This window comes from Schistocerca serialis, chromosome 1 (genome assembly GCF_023864345.2).
Source record: "Schistocerca serialis cubense isolate TAMUIC-IGC-003099 chromosome 1, iqSchSeri2.2, whole genome shotgun sequence".
Taxonomy (NCBI): Eukaryota; Metazoa; Arthropoda; class Insecta; order Orthoptera; family Acrididae; genus Schistocerca; species Schistocerca serialis.
The window spans coordinates 890,760,972-890,780,317 of record NC_064638.1 but is presented as its reverse complement, the minus strand read 5'-3'; the positions used below and the strand labels follow the sequence as shown (position 1 = coordinate 890,780,317).

General features: G+C 40.5%; 1 protein-coding gene across 2 annotated transcripts in view; it reads right to left on the bottom strand.

Moving 5' to 3' along the window:
- Positions 1-19,346, bottom strand: part of LOC126411364 (endoplasmic reticulum membrane-associated RNA degradation protein-like) — a 78,824-nt gene that overhangs the window by 40,725 nt on the left and 18,753 nt on the right. For both annotated transcript variants that reach the window (XM_050081358.1, XM_050081359.1), the window contains exon 2: positions 2,343-2,602. In XM_050081358.1, the coding sequence (XP_049937315.1) occupies positions 2,343-2,602 (260 nt within the window). The remainder of the gene's footprint in view (positions 1-2,342; positions 2,603-19,346) is intronic.

Below are 19,346 nucleotides of genomic sequence, written 5' to 3'. Positions count from 1 at the left end.
GTACTGGTACATTATTTTCCAATTCCTTGGTGTACCTAGAATTCTGAGAGAGTGTTTGGTAGAGTGGATAACGACTAACGGAATATATTTTTTCAACAGCTACTGTTGGAACAATATAGCATTGTCAAGATACTAAATAAAGATTGGGCAGCAAAGGATCTCAAGTCCAGAGCATCAAAAGCCCTACGATCTAACGTGTCTTTCAAAATAACTTCTCTGAGTGATGGCTTCTTCAGGCATGAAATCTGGTAGTTTTGTGAAGTCTTTGCTGGCTGCTGTGGCCGAGTGGTTCTAGGCGCTTCAGTCCGGAACCACACTGCTGCTACGGTCACAGGTTCAAATCCTACCTCGGGCATGGACGTGTGTGATGTCCTTAGGTTAGTTAGGTTTAAGCAGATCTAAGTCTACGGGACTGATGACCTCAGATGTTAAGTCCCATAGTACTTAGAGCCATTTGAACCATTTTTGCGAGGTCTGTGTGTTCCAAGGTTGATGTTTCCCTGCCACTAAAGTATCTGGGCATTAGATATTGCAAGGCAACTACAAATTCTGGCAAATGACGGTTTGAGGTCTCCATAACTGCAATGAAGGCTATGTCAATTAAAGCAACAGTTCATGTCCATCTGTTGATAACATTATTGCAAAATTTTTGATATGTACACTGTTACAACAAACATCAATTTTTGGTTTGGCAGTGAAGTCGGCAACACATTTTGAAGGTTCTAAAATCTTCACTCTTCACTACCCATTTTACAGACTGGAATTATTAAACCATGGAACATAATATTAAGGTGAGGCATTTTTTCAAGAGTTTCCAGCTTTTATGAAGAAATTAGTAGTGCCTGTGAGTGTTCCTAAGGCAATGAAAATTTGTGCTTTGGGCTCATATGGAAGCGAATACCAGGGAAATCCATGAGACAGCTTTCCGTGAATTTCATATAGATAGTGTTGGCCTACACCACAAATACAGCTGGTTCACTGTAAGATCACCATGTGACAGAACATGCCTGCTATAATCTCCAAATTGACGAAGGTGTTATTTAGGGTCGAAGCATATCTAATGTTGAGGACATTTATTTACTGTTAACATAAACCTGAATCTACTGATCATTAGAGATGCTCCAAGCAAAATTATGGAATGGGCAGGGAAATACTTGAAACTGTGGAGATATGAAGATCATAGTTTCCAGGATAGGTCACATTCATAATCAAATCTGGATGATGGATTAACAAAGAATGACTAGGACAGAGATGGAGGATATCAATACAAGGGGTCAATGTGAAGGATTTAACTACGAAAGAACAACAAGACCATTCACAGGGGCACCAAAAATGAAGCAAATGGAGGAGCATTTGAAAATTAGGAAAGTATTTAAACATGTGAAAGTTTCTACTAAGACATAACTTGAAACCAGCAGTACAAAATAAATTGAAACAAACTGGTAATCTTTGACATGTAAAAGCTTTGACAAAATGTGAGAAAATTTACGTTACAAAGAAGAAAAACTAACTCTATAAAGGTGCTAATGATTAATGATGAGAACATAGACGTGTTGAGTGACAGCAGCAGCACATTATCACTCACTTATCAATAGATAGTGGATACAGCAAGGCTGCCATCCTTCCCCATATACAATGTAAGACTGGTAACTTGTAAATGCTACTGGTAAGAAAACTAATCCAAGGATGAAGTGTTTACTGAGATTCAGGATGCAGCAGGAGGGATATAAATGAAGTGTCCTCTTGGGCCCTCATTTTTCTGACATACTTATGCTTGCTTGGTGACTTTTGAACACTAGCAGAGTGAAGATTGATGGCGAAGAGCATAGTTTGAGGAAAATGTAATGAAGAAAGGAAGAAAATTGCATTTAGGAGACAGGATGTGCAGTGTAGAGACTATATTGAATATGTGGCTACGAATATTGAATATGCATATCTAAAAGTGATCGTTACAAATGAAAATGAGACAGCAACCAGAGATAGTTTGATGGCATTAAAAGTGAAGGAACCTGACGGATGCCTTCACAAAAATTGACAGCTGAAAGAGAAATGGGTGGAAACAACAGAGTTAACTGCAAGCATCAGGGATACTCATTCTACCTCCACCAATGTACTCAATGTATTCCTATAATAGCTTCTGAAAGAACAAGATCTATATCTATTTATCATCTAACATCCACCTATAAAGATCATCTTTTATCTGCCAGTTTTAAAACTAATTCTGTCAGTGAAATTGCTATATGAACACTTGGCAATGAATATTTGGACTGTACTGAACATGAAACATCAGACTCAAACTAAATAGTTACAGTAGTTAGCAAGGAAAACTTATCTGCCATTACATTTCCCAATGAACGTTCCAAAACAGATGTTACAAATAATATGGCTTCCACTGTGCTTGTATCATTATAACTTTGGAAATCTTCATACAATTCTTTAAGGTCTTTTTCTTTTCCTGTCCATCTGCAGAAACCCCAGAAATACTCCATGGTCTCTGAGTCCACATTTGCTAAAATACTATGAGCTTCATAAAATATAGGCCACATTCTTTTAGCAACTTCAGGGAACCAATGCACTGGTTGGCTGAGAATGTGAACATTATCTGCAAAAATAATAAAATAAGGAAACTAAGATTAAAAGTTGTTGTTCCATTACAGCTAATTCTTTCCATTACAACAATCTACAACACAAATATCTTGTTACATATTACAAAATTATGAAGCACATTAAACACTTACAAATGGAAAGGATATTTTTTTTCCGTGGTACCCAATTACCACATAACAATGCCACTGGTATATCTTACAAAGTACGCTTTAAGGAAAATAAATAACAATTTTGCACTGTAGACATTTTCTTCTATGCCTTGTAAAACGATCTGAACTGTGATTATAAACAATGGCAGGAGTAAAAGTAACAACTCACCATTGTACGTTTAACAACAAAAAATATATTATAATTTGTAATTAAGAAAAGACCAATTTAACCATACTTTACCCTCCAAAGACTTATGTACCAATTCGACACTTTAGATGGCCCTTTTACAGAGGATGCTGGGAATGAAAGCTCACAACTACCTCATAGAGCACTGGCTGCTGAGACAGGCACTGCTTACTTCTCACAAGGCAGCCAGCTTACAGAATATAAGAGAAACGAATGTGTTATGGGTTAATGCATAACTGTAATGTTTGGGTAATCAAAAATTGATTCTTACTTCTAAGAAATAACTATTGCTTATGAAAAATATAAAGAGATAAGGGGTAGAAGTAAAAAATTGTGAAACTATAATCGTTTCCACTGCTCTCACCTGTGGCCGTCTGACTCTTCCAATTTAGGGGTGCTGCCAGACATTGTGTTAATGATAATGATGTCCACAGCAATTTGCATCATACTGTCATACTTTTGATAACTTCCTCCACCTCCTGCAGGTTTGGCAGTAGGCTTTCCGGCACACACTGGTAATTAACTGATAGAAGTGTCCGTGAGGTTTCGCAGATTTGTGGCGGACATATCCCGTTATGTGTTGCTCTCTAAACTTTTTTTTTTTTTTTTTTTTTTTTTTTTTTTTATGTCCATGCAAACACTATTGTGTTCATATCACAGTTATAAGGTGCTAGTTGAATGCTAACGGCTGAAAGCAAGGGGAAACTACAGCCGTAATTTTTCCCGAGGACATGCAGCTTTACTGTATGATTAAATGATGATGGCGTCCTCTTGGGTAAAATATTCCGGAGGTAAAATAGTCCCCCATTCGGATCTCCGGGCGGGGACTACTCAAGAGGATGTCGTTATCAGGAGAAAGAAAACTGGCATTCTACAGATCGGAGTGTGGAATGTCAGATCCCTTAATCGGGCAGGTAGGTTAGAAAATTTAAAAAGGGAAATGGATAGGTTAAAGTTAGATATAGTGGGAATTAGTGAAGTTCAGTGGCAGGAGGAACAAGACTTCTGGTCAGGCGAATACAGGGTTATAAATACAAAATCAAATAGGGGTAATGCAGGAGTAGGTTTAATAATGAATAAAAAAATAGGAGTGCGGGTTAGCTACTACAAACAGCATAGTGAACGCATTATTGTGGCCAAGATAGACACAAAGCCCATGCCTACTACAGTAGTACAAGTTTATATGCCAACTCATGCTGCAGATGACGAAGAAATTGATGAAATGTATGATGAGATAAAAGAAATTATTCAGGTAGTGAAGGGAGACGAAAATTTAATAGTCATGGGTGACTGGAATTTGTCAGTAGGAAAAGGGAGAGAAGGAAACATAGTAGGTGAATATGGATTGGGGCTAAGAAATGAAAGAGGAAGCCGTCTATTAGAATTTTGCACAGAGCATAACTTAATCATAGCTAACACTTGGTTCAAGAATCATAAAAGAAGGTTGTATACCTGGAAGAACCCTGGAGATACTAAAAGGTATCAGATAGATTATATAATGGTAAGACCGAGATTTAGGAACCAGGTTTTAAATTGTAAGACATTTCCAGGGGCAGATGTGGATTCTGACCACAATCTATTGGTTATGAACTGCAGATTGAAACTGAAGAAACTGCAAAAAGGTGGCAATTTAAGGAGATGGGACCTGGATAAACTGAAAGAACCAGAGGTTGTAGAGAGTTTCAGGGAGAGCATAAGGGAACAATTGACAGGAATGGGGGAAAGAAATACAGTAGAAGAAGAATGGGTAGCTCTGAGGGATGTAGTAGTGAAGGCAGCAGAGGATCAAGTAGGTAAAAAGACGAGGGCTAATAGAAATCCTTGGGTAACAGAAGAAATATTGAATTTAATTGATGAAAGGAGAAAATATAAAAATGCAGTAAATGAAGCAGGCAAAAAGGAATACAAACGTCTCAAAAATGAGATCACAGGAAGTGCAAAATGGCTAAGCAGGGATGGCTAGAGGACAAATGTAAGGATGTAGAGGCTTGTCTCACTAGGGGTAAGGTAGATACTGCCTACAGGAAAATTAAAGAGACCTTTGGAGAGAAGAGAATCACTTGTATGAATATCAAGAGCTCAGATGGCAACCCAGTTCTAAGCAAAGAAGGGAAGGCAGAAAGGTGGAAGGAGTATATAGAGGGTTTATACAAGGGCGATGTACTTGAGGACAATATTATGGAAATGGAAGAGGATGTAGATGAAGATGAAATGGGAGATAAGATACTGCGTGAAGAGTTGAACAGAGCACTGAAAGACCTGAGTCGAATCAAGGCCCCGGGAGTAGGCAACATTCCATTAGAACTACTGATGGCCTTGGGAGAGCCAGTCCTGACAAAACTCTACCATGTGGTGAGCAAGATGTATGAGACAGGCGAAATACCCACAGACTTCAAGAAGAATATAATAATTCCAATCCCAAAGAAAGCAGGTGTTGACAGATGTGAAAATTATCGAACTATAAGTTTAGTAAGTCACAGCTGCAAAATACTAACGCAAATTCTTTACAGACGAATGGAAAAACTGGTAGAAGCGGACCTCGGGGAAGATCAGTTTGGATTCCGTAGAAATGTTGGAACACGTGAGGCAATACTAACCTTATGACTTATCTTAGAAGAAAGATTAAGGAAAGGCAAACCTACGTTTCTAGCATTTGTAGACTTCGAGAAAGCTTTTGACAATGTTAACTGGAATACTCTCTTTCAAATTCTGAAGGTGGCAGGGGTAAAATACAGGGAGCGAAAGGCTATTTACAATTTGTACAGAAACCAGATGGCAGTTATAAGAGTCGAGGGGCATGAAAGGGAAGCAGTGGTTGGGAAAGGAGTGAGACAGGGTTGTAGCCTCTCCCCGATGTTATTCAATCTGTATATTGAGCAAGCAGTAAAGGAAACAAAAGAAAAATTCGGAGTAGGTATTAAAATTCATGGAGAAGAAGTAAAAACTTTGAGGTTCGCCGATGACATTGTAATTCTGTCAGAGACAGCAAAGGACTTGGAAGAGCAGTTGAACGGAATGGACAGTGTCTTGAAAGGAGGATATAAGATGAACATCAACAAAAGCAAAACGAGGATAATGGAATGTAGTCAAATTAAATCGGGTGATGCTGTGGAGATTAGATTAGGAAATGAGACACTTAAAGTAGTAAAGGAGTTTTGCTATTTGTGGAGCAAAATAACTGATGATGGTCGAAGTAGAGAGGATATAAAATGTAGACTGGCAATGGCAAGGAAAACGTTTCTGAAGAAGAGAAATTTGTTAACATCGAGTATAGATTTAAGTGTGTGGAAGTCGTTTCTGAAAGTATGTGTATGGAGTGTAGCCATGTATGGAAGTGAAACATGGACAATAAATAGTTTGGACAAGAAGAGAATAGCAGCTTTCAAAATGTGGTGCTACAGAAGAATGCTGAAGATAAGGTGGGTAGATCACGTAACTAATGAGGAGGTATTGAATAGGATTGGGGAGAAGAGAAGTTTGTGGCACAACTTGACTAGAAGAAGAGATCTGTTGGTAGGACATGTTTTGAGGCATCAAGGGATCACAAATTTAGCATTGGAGGGCAGCGTGGAGGGTAAAAATCGTAGAGGGAGACCAAGAGATCAATACACTAAGCAGATTCAGAAGGATGTAGGTTGCAGTAGGTACTGGGAGATGAAGAAGCTTGCACAGGATAGAGTAGCATGGAGAGCTGCATCAAACCAGTCTCAGGACTGAAGACCACAACAACAACAACAATTGAATGCTTTTATGACCTTTGCTTGTAGCACGTGGTTGACTACATATGACTTTGCAGTGATCTTGTTTTGAAGAACTATAAATCATACAGGTCCTCATCCAGCATGTTGTCACATTGTATATCTCTAATGCAATCATCTGATCACCGTTGCTTTGGGGTTTTATTAATTTGGTGATACTTTTACTTGCCCATAATGGTATGGACCATTATCCACCACAACAACAAATTGTGGCAGTAGGTTTGGAAGTACTTTTTTCTCAACCCATTTCTCACAAGTCACAGAATCCATCTGCCAATAATAGTTTCCATGTGAGGATTTGGTCCAAAACTGGAGCTGATATTCCTCTAAAAACCCATTTTTTGAACCAGTGCTTCCCATAAACAGCCTTGGGGGGTAGTTCCCCACACTGTGGTTCCCAGCAATCCATCACTCTACCAATATTTGCCAGAGAGCAAGTTATTATCTATCCAGGTCTTGTCTATATAGAAAATTTTGGTTGCAGAGCTTCTCCGGTGTCTCCAATTTGCACTAAGAAACACTATGTCTGCAACTTCGATAAACAAATGTCTTTAATACTTTTCTTAAGCAGGTAGCACTCAATTTCCAGTTAATCTTATTCTTCGTGCTGGCAGTAATTTACTGACAGTTGGTAAAATTTTCATAAGGGTATAAAATTTCTCAACTGGAAAGTACCTGTTTTAAACCATTAATTACTGTTTCAACTTTGCAATTTCTTTGCCTAATAGGACCACAAGAAAAAGAATTCTTAGAAAGTTGGACTGCATTCTATGTTGAATACAATGAAGAGAGGTAGTGTAACATCACACTTGTAGTACATACAGTGTACAACTATGCTTTCATAGAAGGTGGTTTGACAGTAATAGTGCATTTTACATCTACAATATGTGCATTGTAACTCTGCTCTGTGACAGAGAATTTGAAAGTGAAGCGAGTCCTGGGATGGGTGCAATGCCTGATACATTCACTCCCAAAAGTCAACACATGAAACACGAAGTTGTTGTGCAGCTAATAGACACTTAATATAACTCAGAAACAATCAGTTTTTGACAATATAATGTAACTGATTAGATACAAAATCTACTCACCAAGTGGCAGCAGAAAATGCACATAAACTATGCAGGCTTTCAGAGCCAGTGGCTGCCTCTTCTGGTAGAAGGGTTAAAGAGAATGGAAGAGGGGTGAAGGGAAACGACTGTAGAGGTGTGGAAAAGGGTTAGAGTTTGGAAAAGTCACCGAGAACCATGGGTCATGGGAGACTTACTGGATGGGATGACAAGGAAAGACACTGTTGGGACTGCACTGGATGAGATATAAAAATCTGAGAGCTAAGATACTTTGAAGAACTGCCTGACATGATAAATCTGTATTTGCTATGTTAATTCCAAATTGTTCTGCACATATTTCACTATACGCAACACAATAAAAAATACAAAAATGAAGTTAAACTTGAGAGAGAAATTTGTTATAGATAAACAAAAGTATTAATTTGATTGATGGGTTATGTTAACTTCATAATATTCAATTTACTGTGTTCACCTGAGGTTCAAATTTAGTCATCTCAGAAAATTATTTTTGTGCTTCAAACACATTATGCTGCACACAAGTGTATCTGAAAATTACCTCTTCTTGCCAAGAGTAGAAGGTTATTCACCAGGATGAAACCTTGTAAAATTCTTCAGCCTTTTCTGGCTGCACTTGCTTTGCACCTTATACATGGCTACTCTTTTACAAGACTTATCGAGCAGATGTAGCAGTGCTTTCTGCCTCTTTCCTCTGCTGCAGCACTCAATGACATTTAACATCATTTTTCTTGCACCATTACAAACATAATTCCACTTTTTTCGCAAAGAAATCATCAAAGCAAATGGAGTTGGTGGTGAGTGATTGGAAGAACTAGGTACAACCTCTTTACACATTTTTGTAAATAGTATTAATAATCACTATACCCTACACCACATATGACTCAACACTATATTCATGATGGCTTCTTGTTGCTTAACACTGTAGCTAAGGTTGGCAACAAGTGTAAACATTGTGAGTGGCCTGAAGTGAGATGACTTTCACTAATCAGAAAACGGCTATCTTAAAATGTGTGATTAGTATGAAATATACTGTTAATAGAGTTACAAACAAGGAGTATGGGACAAATCAAGCATTTACACTACAATGTAAGTCTTACGCTCAAAAGACAACAAAAAGAAAGGCATAAAGAAGGAAGGAAGAGAAGGATTTAATGCCCTGTTGACAACAAGGTCATTAGAGAAGAAGCAGAAGCTTGAACTGTTTCAAGGATGGGAAAGGAAATTGACAATGCTCTTTCAAAGGAACTGTCCTGGCGCACGTGCGCACTGGTGTGTGTGTGTGTGTGTGTGTGTGTGTGTGTGTGTGTGTGTGTGGGTGGGTGGGTGGGTGTGTGGGTGTGTTTGTTCGTTTTTGTTTGGGGCTTATGGGTGTTCAGCAGTGAGGCTATCAGTGCCCTTACATATATTAAAAGAAACTAATGCGGATAAAATTATGAAAATGTTATCACACACATTAAGGCAATGGAGAAAGAGTAAAAGGTGCTATATAGGAAACTAAAACACGTGTAAAACGACGGAGGAGTTAAAATAAACAGGGAAATGTCACTGGCTGTCCTCTTACAAAAAACATGGTTGAGCAAATCACCCTGTTAACACATTAAAACCATCTTCCTACAATCTTGGGAAAAATGTTGGACAATTCACAAAACTTTAAAACTCTAACCTCATTCATTTGAACATGATCTAAAATAGAGGTCAGATTCCTCAGCACATCCGCTGCTGCCTGCTTGTTGGATAATAAAACACAGTCTCATAAAATGTGACACACAGTTATCTGCAGATTACAAGCACCACATACTGATGGGTCCTCTCGCTGGAGCAACAAGTTTTAAATTACAGGGCTGTGGTCTATGTGAAGATGAGTAAGGAGGATCTTGTCCTGTCAATATGGCTGGTAGGAGATACGCTGTGGCCGCGTTGTAGGCTTCACTAGATGGAGCTTGTTGTCTGTCACTTCCAGCCATTCATCCTCCCATGACTCTAGATCTCAACAGTGCGGCTATAGCATGCAGGGGTATGGCACACTGAAATAACTGAAGATCACGACATGCCTCCTTGGCTGCTAGATCCACCCCGTTGTTTCCCGCAATATCCATGTGCCTGGTACCCAGCAGAAAGACACTTCCTTCCCCAGCTGTTGTAGTTGCAGGGGGGCATCCTGGATATTCTGGACTACTTTATCTGCTGAGTACAAACGTTGTAGAGAGTGAAGGGTACACGTAGAATCGGAACAGTCAAGAAATTCAGTGCTTGAAGAACATCTTGTATGCTCAAGTGCCTGCAAGACTGCATACAGTTCTGTGTTGGAGACAGTAAAGTCTTGAGACAATTGGACCATGAGGACACAATCTGGGAAAACAACATAGCAACCAACAGAGTCACCCTGTTTAGACCAACCCGTAAAGATGGCTATGTATTTGTGGTGCTCATTTAAAGTGTCAGAAAATATCACATTAAAAACAGATGCAGGACTGCAATCTCCCCAGTATTGCACCAAAGCTAAAATTACACTGGGTCTCTGCATAACCACGGTTGTTTTGTTGTGGTCTTCACTCCAGAGACTGGTTGATGCAGCTCTCCATGTTACTCTATCCTGTGCAAGCTTCTTCATTTCTGAGGAACTACTGCAACCTACATCCTTCTGAATCTGCTTAGTGTATTCATCTCTTGGTCTACCTCTACTATTTTTACCCTCCACGATACCCTCCAGTACTAAAATGGTGATCCCTTGATGCCTCAGAACATGTCCTACCAACCGATCCCTTCTTCTAGTCAAGTTGTGCCATAATTTCCTCTTCTCCCCAATTCTATTCAGTACCTCATCATTACCTACATGATCTACCCATCTAATCCTCAGCATTCTTCTGTAGCACCACATTTCAAAAGCTTCTCTTCTCCTCTTGTATAAACTATTTATTGTCCATGTTTCACTTCCATACATGGCTACACTCCATACTAATACTTTTAGAAAAGACTTAAATATATGCTGGATGTTAACAAATTTCTCTTCCTCAGAAACGCTTTCCCTGCCATTGCCAGTCTACATTTTATACCCTCTCTGCTTTGATGATCATCCGTTATTTTGCTCCCCAAATAGCAAAACTCATCCACTACTTTAAGTGTCTCATTTCCTAATCTAATCACCTGACTTCATTTGACTACATTCCATTACCCTCATTTTGCTTTTGTTGATGTTCATCTTATATTCTCCTTTCAAGATGCTGTCCATTCCGTTCAGCTGCTCTTCCAGGTCCTTTGCTGTCTCTGACAGAATTACAATGTCATCAGCAAACCTCAAAGTTTTTATTTCTTCTCCATGAATTTTAATTCCTGCTCCAAATTTTTTTCCTTTACTGCTTGCTCAATGTATAGATTGCATAACATCGGGGACAGGCTACAACCCTGTCTCACTCCCTTCTCAACCACTGCTTCTCTTTCATGTCCATCGACTCTTACAACTGTCATCTGGCTTCAGTATAAATTATAAACAGCCTTCCACTCACTGTATTTGGCCCCTGCCGCCTTCAGAGTTTGAAAGAGAATATTCCAGTTAACACTGTCAAAAGCTTTCTCTAAGTCTACAAATGCTAGAAACGTAGGTTTGCCTTTCCTTAATCTATCTTATAAGATAAGCTGTAGGGTCAGTACTGCCTCGCATGTTCCAACATTTCTATGGAATCTAAACTGATCTTCCCCGAGTTCGGCTTCTACCAGTTTTTCCATTCGTCTGTAAAGAATTCTTGTTATTATTTTGCAGCCATGACTTATTAAACTGATGGTTCGGTAATTTTCACATCTGTCGACACCTGCTTTCTTTGGGATTGGAATTATTATATTCTTCTTGAAGTCTGAGGGTATTTCGCCTGTCTCATACATCTTGCTCACCAGTTGGTAAAGTTTTGTCACGGCTGGCTCTCCCAAGGCTATCAGTAGCTCAAATGGAAAGTTGTCTACTCCCAGGGCCTTGTTTCGACTTACCGTCTTTCAGTGCTCTGTCAAACTCTTCACAGAATATCATATCTCCCATTTCATCTTCATCTACATCCTCTTCCGTTTCCATAATATTGTCCTCAAGTACATCGTTCTTGTATAGACCCTCTATTTACTCCTTCCACCTGTCTGTTTTCCCTTCTTTGCTTAGAACTGGTTTTCCATCTGAGTTCTTGATATTAATACAGGTGGTTCTCTTTTCTCCAATGGTGTCTTTAATTTTCCTGTATGCAGTATCTACCTTACCCCTAGTAATATATGCCTCTGCCTCCTTACATCTGTCCTTTAGCCATCCTTGCTTAGCCATTTAGCACTTCCTGTCAATCTCTTTTTTGAGACGATTGTATTCCTTTTTGCCTGCTTCATTTACTGCATTTTTATATTTTCTCCTTTCATATATTAAATTCTATATCTCTTCTGTTACCTAAGGATTTCTACTAGCCCTCATCTTTTTACCAATTTGATCCTCTGAGGTAGTGGGCGATTAAAACCCTGGGTGCTCTACACAAAGATTAGGATTGTACATACTTCACACCAAGTGGCTCCAGTACGCACTGGATGCCGATCCCAAATGGACGATTGGAGAAAAGGAGTTCTACAGGCCAATGATCAACAGTATAATATGCGGATGAAGTCAGAGTTGCGAGGAACATACGTATCTCATGCACCATGAGGAGTGCCACAAGATGAGTGACAGTCCCGCAGCCTAAGCAAAGAGACTGGATATGGGGTTGGTCCTACAAGCACCTGTGGCAAGCCAAATACCCTCATGGTGGATAGTGTCAATAAGCTCAAGGTAAAAATGCTTTGCTGACCTGTACACTGCGTGTCCATAGTCTAGCTGTGAATGCGCAAAACACCTAAAAAACTGGAGCAGACATGCCCTGTCTGCTCCCCAAGACCTGTGACTAAGGCACTTTATGACATTCAGTGCCTTCTGGGCTTTGGCTTCTAGGTCCCTCAGGTGTGGTAACCATGATAATTTTGAGCAAAAAACTAGGGCTAGAAACCTCACCGAGTCTTTAAAATGTGGAATGGTATTCCTCAAATGCAAGTAACATAAATTAAAAATACTACAAGAATGATTAAAATGAAAATACTCTCTCTCTCTCTCTCTCTCATCTGCAGAAAACTGAAAACCCATCTTTGCAGCCCACTCCTCTAACTTCCATACTGTACGTTGCAACTGATGGGCTGCTGTAGCAACACTAGAGGAGGAACAGAAAACAGGAAAATCATTCACAAGTAAGGAGCAGTGTGCAGGACTCCTTACCATAGACGTGATACTGTTTATGACAACGGCGAAGAGGGCAACACTTAAAACGCTGCTCTAGGAACACAATTCTCCTGCTCAAAACTTTCTGCCAGCATATCACCAACGTGAGACTGAAAAAAGCACTTAGACAGAAGGACTGTATGAAAATGCGGAGGTGGCTACAAAAGCCCCGTTGATGGAGTTTTACAAGAATATTGTGTCTCCAAGTAGTGTCATTGCCTTATTTATACTGAAGAATACATTGAGACAGTGATGTTTATGAAAGCCTGCTGAACAGCCGCCTCTAGTAGGATCAGGTTGTCATCAGTGGACCAAAATCTCTGGAATCCACACTGACAGCAGCTAAGGAGCTGCCTGGTCTCTAACAACCAGACCAGGCAACTGTTATCAATGCGCTCCATGGTCTTTCCTACATAGCTTGTTAAGGCGACACTCCAGTAACTACTGGAACATATGATCCTTTCCTGGTTTGAGGAGAGGTATTAGAATTGCCTCTCTTCCGAGTTGGGAAACTGGCCTATCTACCATATAAGATTAAAACATTCAAGGAGAATTTCCTTTGATGCTGCTGGCAAATTTCAAAGCATGAAGTATCTATTTTGGTCATGACTGGGTGCAGTACCATGGGCCTCAGACAGCAGCAATTCCAGCTCCCACATGGAGAAAGGGTGGTTGTAAGACTCAGAATTGTGGGATTTGAAATCCAATTTGCCTTTCTCTGCAGCCACATGGTATTAGCGAAACACTGGATCCTGGCTGGGAGTGGCTATAGTTGATGCAAAATGCTCGGTCATTGTCCGAGTGATGTCTCTGGGCACTGTTTGGAAACACCCATTTCAGCACTGCTGCTATCTTTAAACGACTGTGTTTACCGCAGATCCTCCAGATGACTTCCCATATGTCAGTAGAACAGTTGATAGAGAGTCCATGAACGCTTGCCATAAGCTTTTACTCCTCTCCTTAATTACGTGTCAAGCCTTTGCTTTTACAACTCAAGAAGCTGTCAGGTTTCCTGCTATTGGATGGCATTTAAACTATCGTAGAGCTACACACCTGTCGCAGATTGTTGAACAGCACCCCTCACAGCCCACCAATTTACAAGTCGCCTCCTAAGGTGTCACGAGGACTTTGGGATCGATAGGTCAGCAGTGAGATGGATCATTTGTGTCATGTGGATCACCTATTCCTGTATGCTGTCACTGTGTTCAAACACAGCCATTTAGCTGATCATCATCCAGTTAGCACAGCTGATCATCTATTTCAGTGGCTTCTGTTCAAATGATTCTCCATCAAGTAGGTGGATCCACAGTGGGAAGTGATCACTGGAATGAAGGTCATCAGATGCTTCCCACTGTGCTAAGTCTCCACGTGTTGGAGAACAGAAAGAGAGGTTGACGGTTGAGGATGACCTAGTAGCAGGCCAGAGATGAGTGGGACTGTCACTGTTGAGCAGGCATTGAAATCACCCATTAGGAGAATCAGGCATGGGAATTGGTCAATAAGGCCTCGAGAGTCTCAGAGTCTATAGCAGCCTGTGGACACAAGTACAGGGGTTAGTTTCGGCCAAACAAGAAGCAAAACAAGCTAAGGCTAAAGGAAAAGAAATAATAATAAAATAAACTTATAAGTATTTAAATTTAATTAAATGTAATATATTAATATAAATTATTTGCAGACAGTGATCTTCTGACCCACACGAAGTGGTACAGCTACTGCTTGTAGGGCAGTAACCAAGGAGACAGCAGAGGAGCGGTGTGTGTTACTGACAATCACAGCAACCCCTCCTTTGGCTCTTTCCCCGGTCAGGTCATCCTTCAGTGGAGGGTACAGCCCTATGGCACAAGGGCATCAATAGCTTTTAAATGTGTTTCCTGCAAACACAAGCACAAGGTTATGCCTGTGTCAGGATTGCAGTTCCTTCACACGAGTTCTGATCCTATTCATGTTCCACTGTATTACGGGAGCCATTTAGCACAGGAGTTGTACTTTCACCCCATCTTTCTGCTGGGGCAAGATGGTTGCCCTGGGCAGACTTTGCAGTGCATTGGCTCTGAAGAAGAAGAAGCAGCAGAGCCATCAAGTTGAACGACATTGACATGATATGATGATTTACAAGCTGTTTTTTGCCTATGGTGGAATCTTCCCATTAGCTTTTTTAGTCTAGGAGGGCTTTGTAGGAGTTACTGCAGCAGTAGTGGAGGCAGTGCCACATTTATTACTGGGCTCTGTCTTTAGAGGTACTGGGAGGTTCGTAGTGGTGCCATCTGTTGCTTTATCTGACATTCTCGGGAGGGCTATGGGCTCTGAAACAACTACAGCCTGAGACGCGCACTGACAAACGCAAGTACTAATGCTGACACTAGCAACCTCTGTTTGCGTAGAAGCATTGGCTGTTGAAAGAGTGTTTTTAAGGACAGAAGCAAGTGATGTAGTTAATGTGAGAGGCTGCATGGCCTTATACATCTTCTTGGCCTCACCATATGGGATGTGTTTCAATCTCTTAATCTCCTGTATCTTCCTTTCTTCAAGGAAGACACTGCAATCCCTACTCCAGACAGGGTGATCCCCAGAGCAATTTACACGCTTTGGAGGGGAGGAGCAACCAACTCTGTCATGGACAGCCTTACCACATTTGCCACAAGTGGTGTGCCCAAAGCGCTAGCATTGAAAACAGTGCATTGGGTTGGAACATATGGCTGTACACTCAGATGAAGGAAACCTGCCTTGATATTCTCTGGGAGTTTCATACTATTGAAGGTGAGGAATGAAGGAATCATATTTTATTAGATCTCCATCCACCCTTTTCAATATATTTTGCACATCAATGATCCGTTCCTGAGCCCATTCATCCTTCAGTTTTGTCATTTTCATAACAAACACTAACTCTCTCACCAATTCATCTACTAATTACAGACTCAAAACTGACATAACATTACTGAGTGGTGACATTCATATCTGAACTTAATCTAACAACTGGGACAAAAGGAAGCGAGTGCTCAGTATCACCTTATTAGTCCAGTGTGCCACATGATGATTCACTTGACGCAAACTCAGAGCAGTCTCAGCAGCCAAAGAGGTTTTACAGTTAAATACGCATCTTACTTTGGGCACTGGCTATGTGTGTTATACTATTGTGAAACTTCAGCCAATATAGTAGCAAAGCACCTCCAGAGCTGAGGTCACCATAGCACAGTAACATTTAATCAACAGCCATCAGAATTAAACATCAGTAGCAGAAACAATTTTCATCATCTGCAGTGTGACCAGAGGTGACAGAGCAAAGTAAGTAGTGAAGAAACAGAATACAACCATCAACTCTGACCTGCGACACTACCAACTAGGCAACTATTCACCGGCACTATGTAACTCCTAGGTCGTCATGCACATTTTAACCATAAGAATACTGGTATCCACCAGAAGCTTCACAGTCCTACTGGTTCTTAAGTTTCCGGCTTTTGCCTGTCTTGCTATATCTCCCTTACCCAGAATCATTTGTCCTAATAGATCCCTTTTCCTCTCTTATGCCAGACAAATGGATTCTAATTATACAAGATACCATATTTGTGACCACTCTCTGTGGGCAAAATCCACTCCCTCACACACACACACACACACACACACACACTTTCTCTCTCTCTCTCTCTCTCTCTCTCTCTCTCTCTCTCTCTCTCTCTCTCTCTCTCCCCCCCCCCCCCCCCCTCCACGACACATACACAATGACGCATTACCCCAGAAAAGTCATAAGACATTAGTGAATGAGAATACGAAAAGTCAGTTGACTTTTGCATTTTAATCTTCAAAATCTGATATAACTCATAGCAAAAATATTGCAAAGCTTAGACGTGTAACATTTAACTTCCATTTCAGCAGTACAGGTTCTTCTAATTACAAACCTCTACGAATATAAAATATTCTGTTTCATTTATTGTTTTATTCCTGATGTTTGGTTTCTAATGATGTGATCAGGCCTTGTGCAGCACAGAATTGCCAGTATTGTGAAACTTCCTGGCAGATTAAAACTGTGTGCCCGACCAAGACTCGAACTCGGGACCTTTGCCTTTCGCGGGCAAGTGCTCTACCAACTGAGCTACCGAAGCACGACTCACGTCCGGTACTCACAGCTTTACTTCTGCCAGTACCTCGTCTCCTACCTTCCAAACTTTACAGAAGCTCTCCTGCGAACCTTGCAGAACTAGCACTCCTGAAAGAAAGGATATTGCGGAGACATGGCTTGTCTTTCTTTCAGGAGTGCTAGTTCTGCAAGGTTCGCAGGAGAGCTTCTGTAAAGTTTGGAAGGTAGGAGACGAGGTACTGGCAGAAGTAAAGCTGTGAGTACCGGACGTGAGTCGTGCTTCGGTAGCTCAGTTGGTAGAGCACTTGCCCGCGAAAGGCAAAGGTCCCGAGTTCGAGTCTCGGTCGGGCACACAGTTTTAATCTGCCAGGAAGATTCATATCAGCGCACACTCCACTGCAGAGTGAAAATCTCATTCTGGTGCCAGTATTGTGTTTTACCCAAGTTCAGTGATAGCACATTTGCAAAGAACAGGTTACTAATTAGCAAGCAAAATTTATCTACATTTTCAGGTGTTGAAGTTTCCCCATTAGGACTTGCTAAATAAACTGTATTATCAGCAAAGGGAACTGTTTCTGCTCCTTAGATATATGAAGACAGATTACTTACACACACAATAAAGATCCCTGCAGTATAACTGTAGTCAGCATTCGAGGGGGAGAACTCATGGAGGGTGGACCCCTGCAGTACATCTGTAGTCACTACTCCCATTACGAAAACATTGTTTCAATGTCTACACAATCTATATTGCTTAATGCAGCACCCTGCATATTTTTTATCAGGTTTAAAACAAGTTACCAACCAGCAAGATCTCTGATGCTATGATATCTGAGATTCTCTAGAAGTATCAGAAAATGCCAGTTGGCGATATTTTTACATTTAAGCATAGTAGAAATTAATTCAGGAACTAAAAAAAAGTGTGTTCTGTAGAGAGCCACATTGAAATCCAAACTGAGACTATCTTATTACAAGAGAAGTGAGTTATAGTCCTTAAAATTTTTCTAGGTCCTTCAAGGAATAGGCAAGTAGTGAAACCGGTCATTAATTATTAATATCTGTCCAACAACATTTCTTGCAAAGGGGTGCCCTGTCGAAGTGATGTACTACATATACTGTATGACCGAATACTTATTTGCTGAATGTAACTGAATACTTACTTAGAACTTCTAAATAAGAGCAACTTCTTTTCAATTTACCTTTTGTGTTTTGTGATTTATATACTTAAATTCCTTGCACATTTATTTATTTACTAGGTACAGTCCCACATTTTAATAACTGTGTATTGAGTAGTTCTGCCATTTTTTGTATGGATAGGGACTGTGACTGCTGTGTTCGGATGCGAGATGACTTCGTGACCTTTTGCTCACAGCTCCAGGTGGCGCTGGCTTTGGTCAAGCTGTTTGGGCATCTGTGCGAATGGTCAGATGTGGGGATCTAAGGTGATGGTCAGATGTGGGGATCTAAGGTGTGTCCACCCACATCTCCCCATCTGTCCACTAGTCTGGCTGCCCCAGTTACTTCCCACACTGAGGTTGATCTCACACCCTATGTTGAGTGGGAGGTCATTTCAACAGGCGGCAGGCAGTGAAAGACTTTCCTTGGTGCCAATGGAAAGGCCTCATAGTTTGTCTGACGAACATATTTTGGGCTCTATCAGTAGCTGTTAAAGATATCGAGTTATTTGTGGTCGCATTTCCTGTTTCAGAGGAAGCCACTCAGCCTGCACGATCCACGCATTCACATAGGGTATTATTACTTTTAGATGGAAGCTCCGATGTTAGGCACATGATTGACATGAAACTGAAGTAGATAGTTTCTGTGAGGAAGTTTGACAACCAGAATAAATTAATCATTGGTTCCTTTTACTGACTCCCCAATTCAGATGCTACAATTCCAGAACAATTCAAAGAAAACAGTCTCATTTCAAATAGGTACCCAACTCATACAATTATAGTTGGCAGTGATTTAAATCTACCTTTGATATGTTGGCAAAAATATATGTTTTAAGTCCATGGTAGGCATAAATCATCATTTGAAATTGTACTGAATGCTTTCTCCAAATATTATTTTGAAAAATTGCTTCAGGAGCGCATTCGAAGCATAGATGATGGTGAAAACATACTTGAATAATCTTGAGCAAATGGTGAGCATTATGATGGATACGGAGCTTAGTGCTCACAGGATCATTGCAGCAAGACTGTGTATCGGAACATCCAAATCCA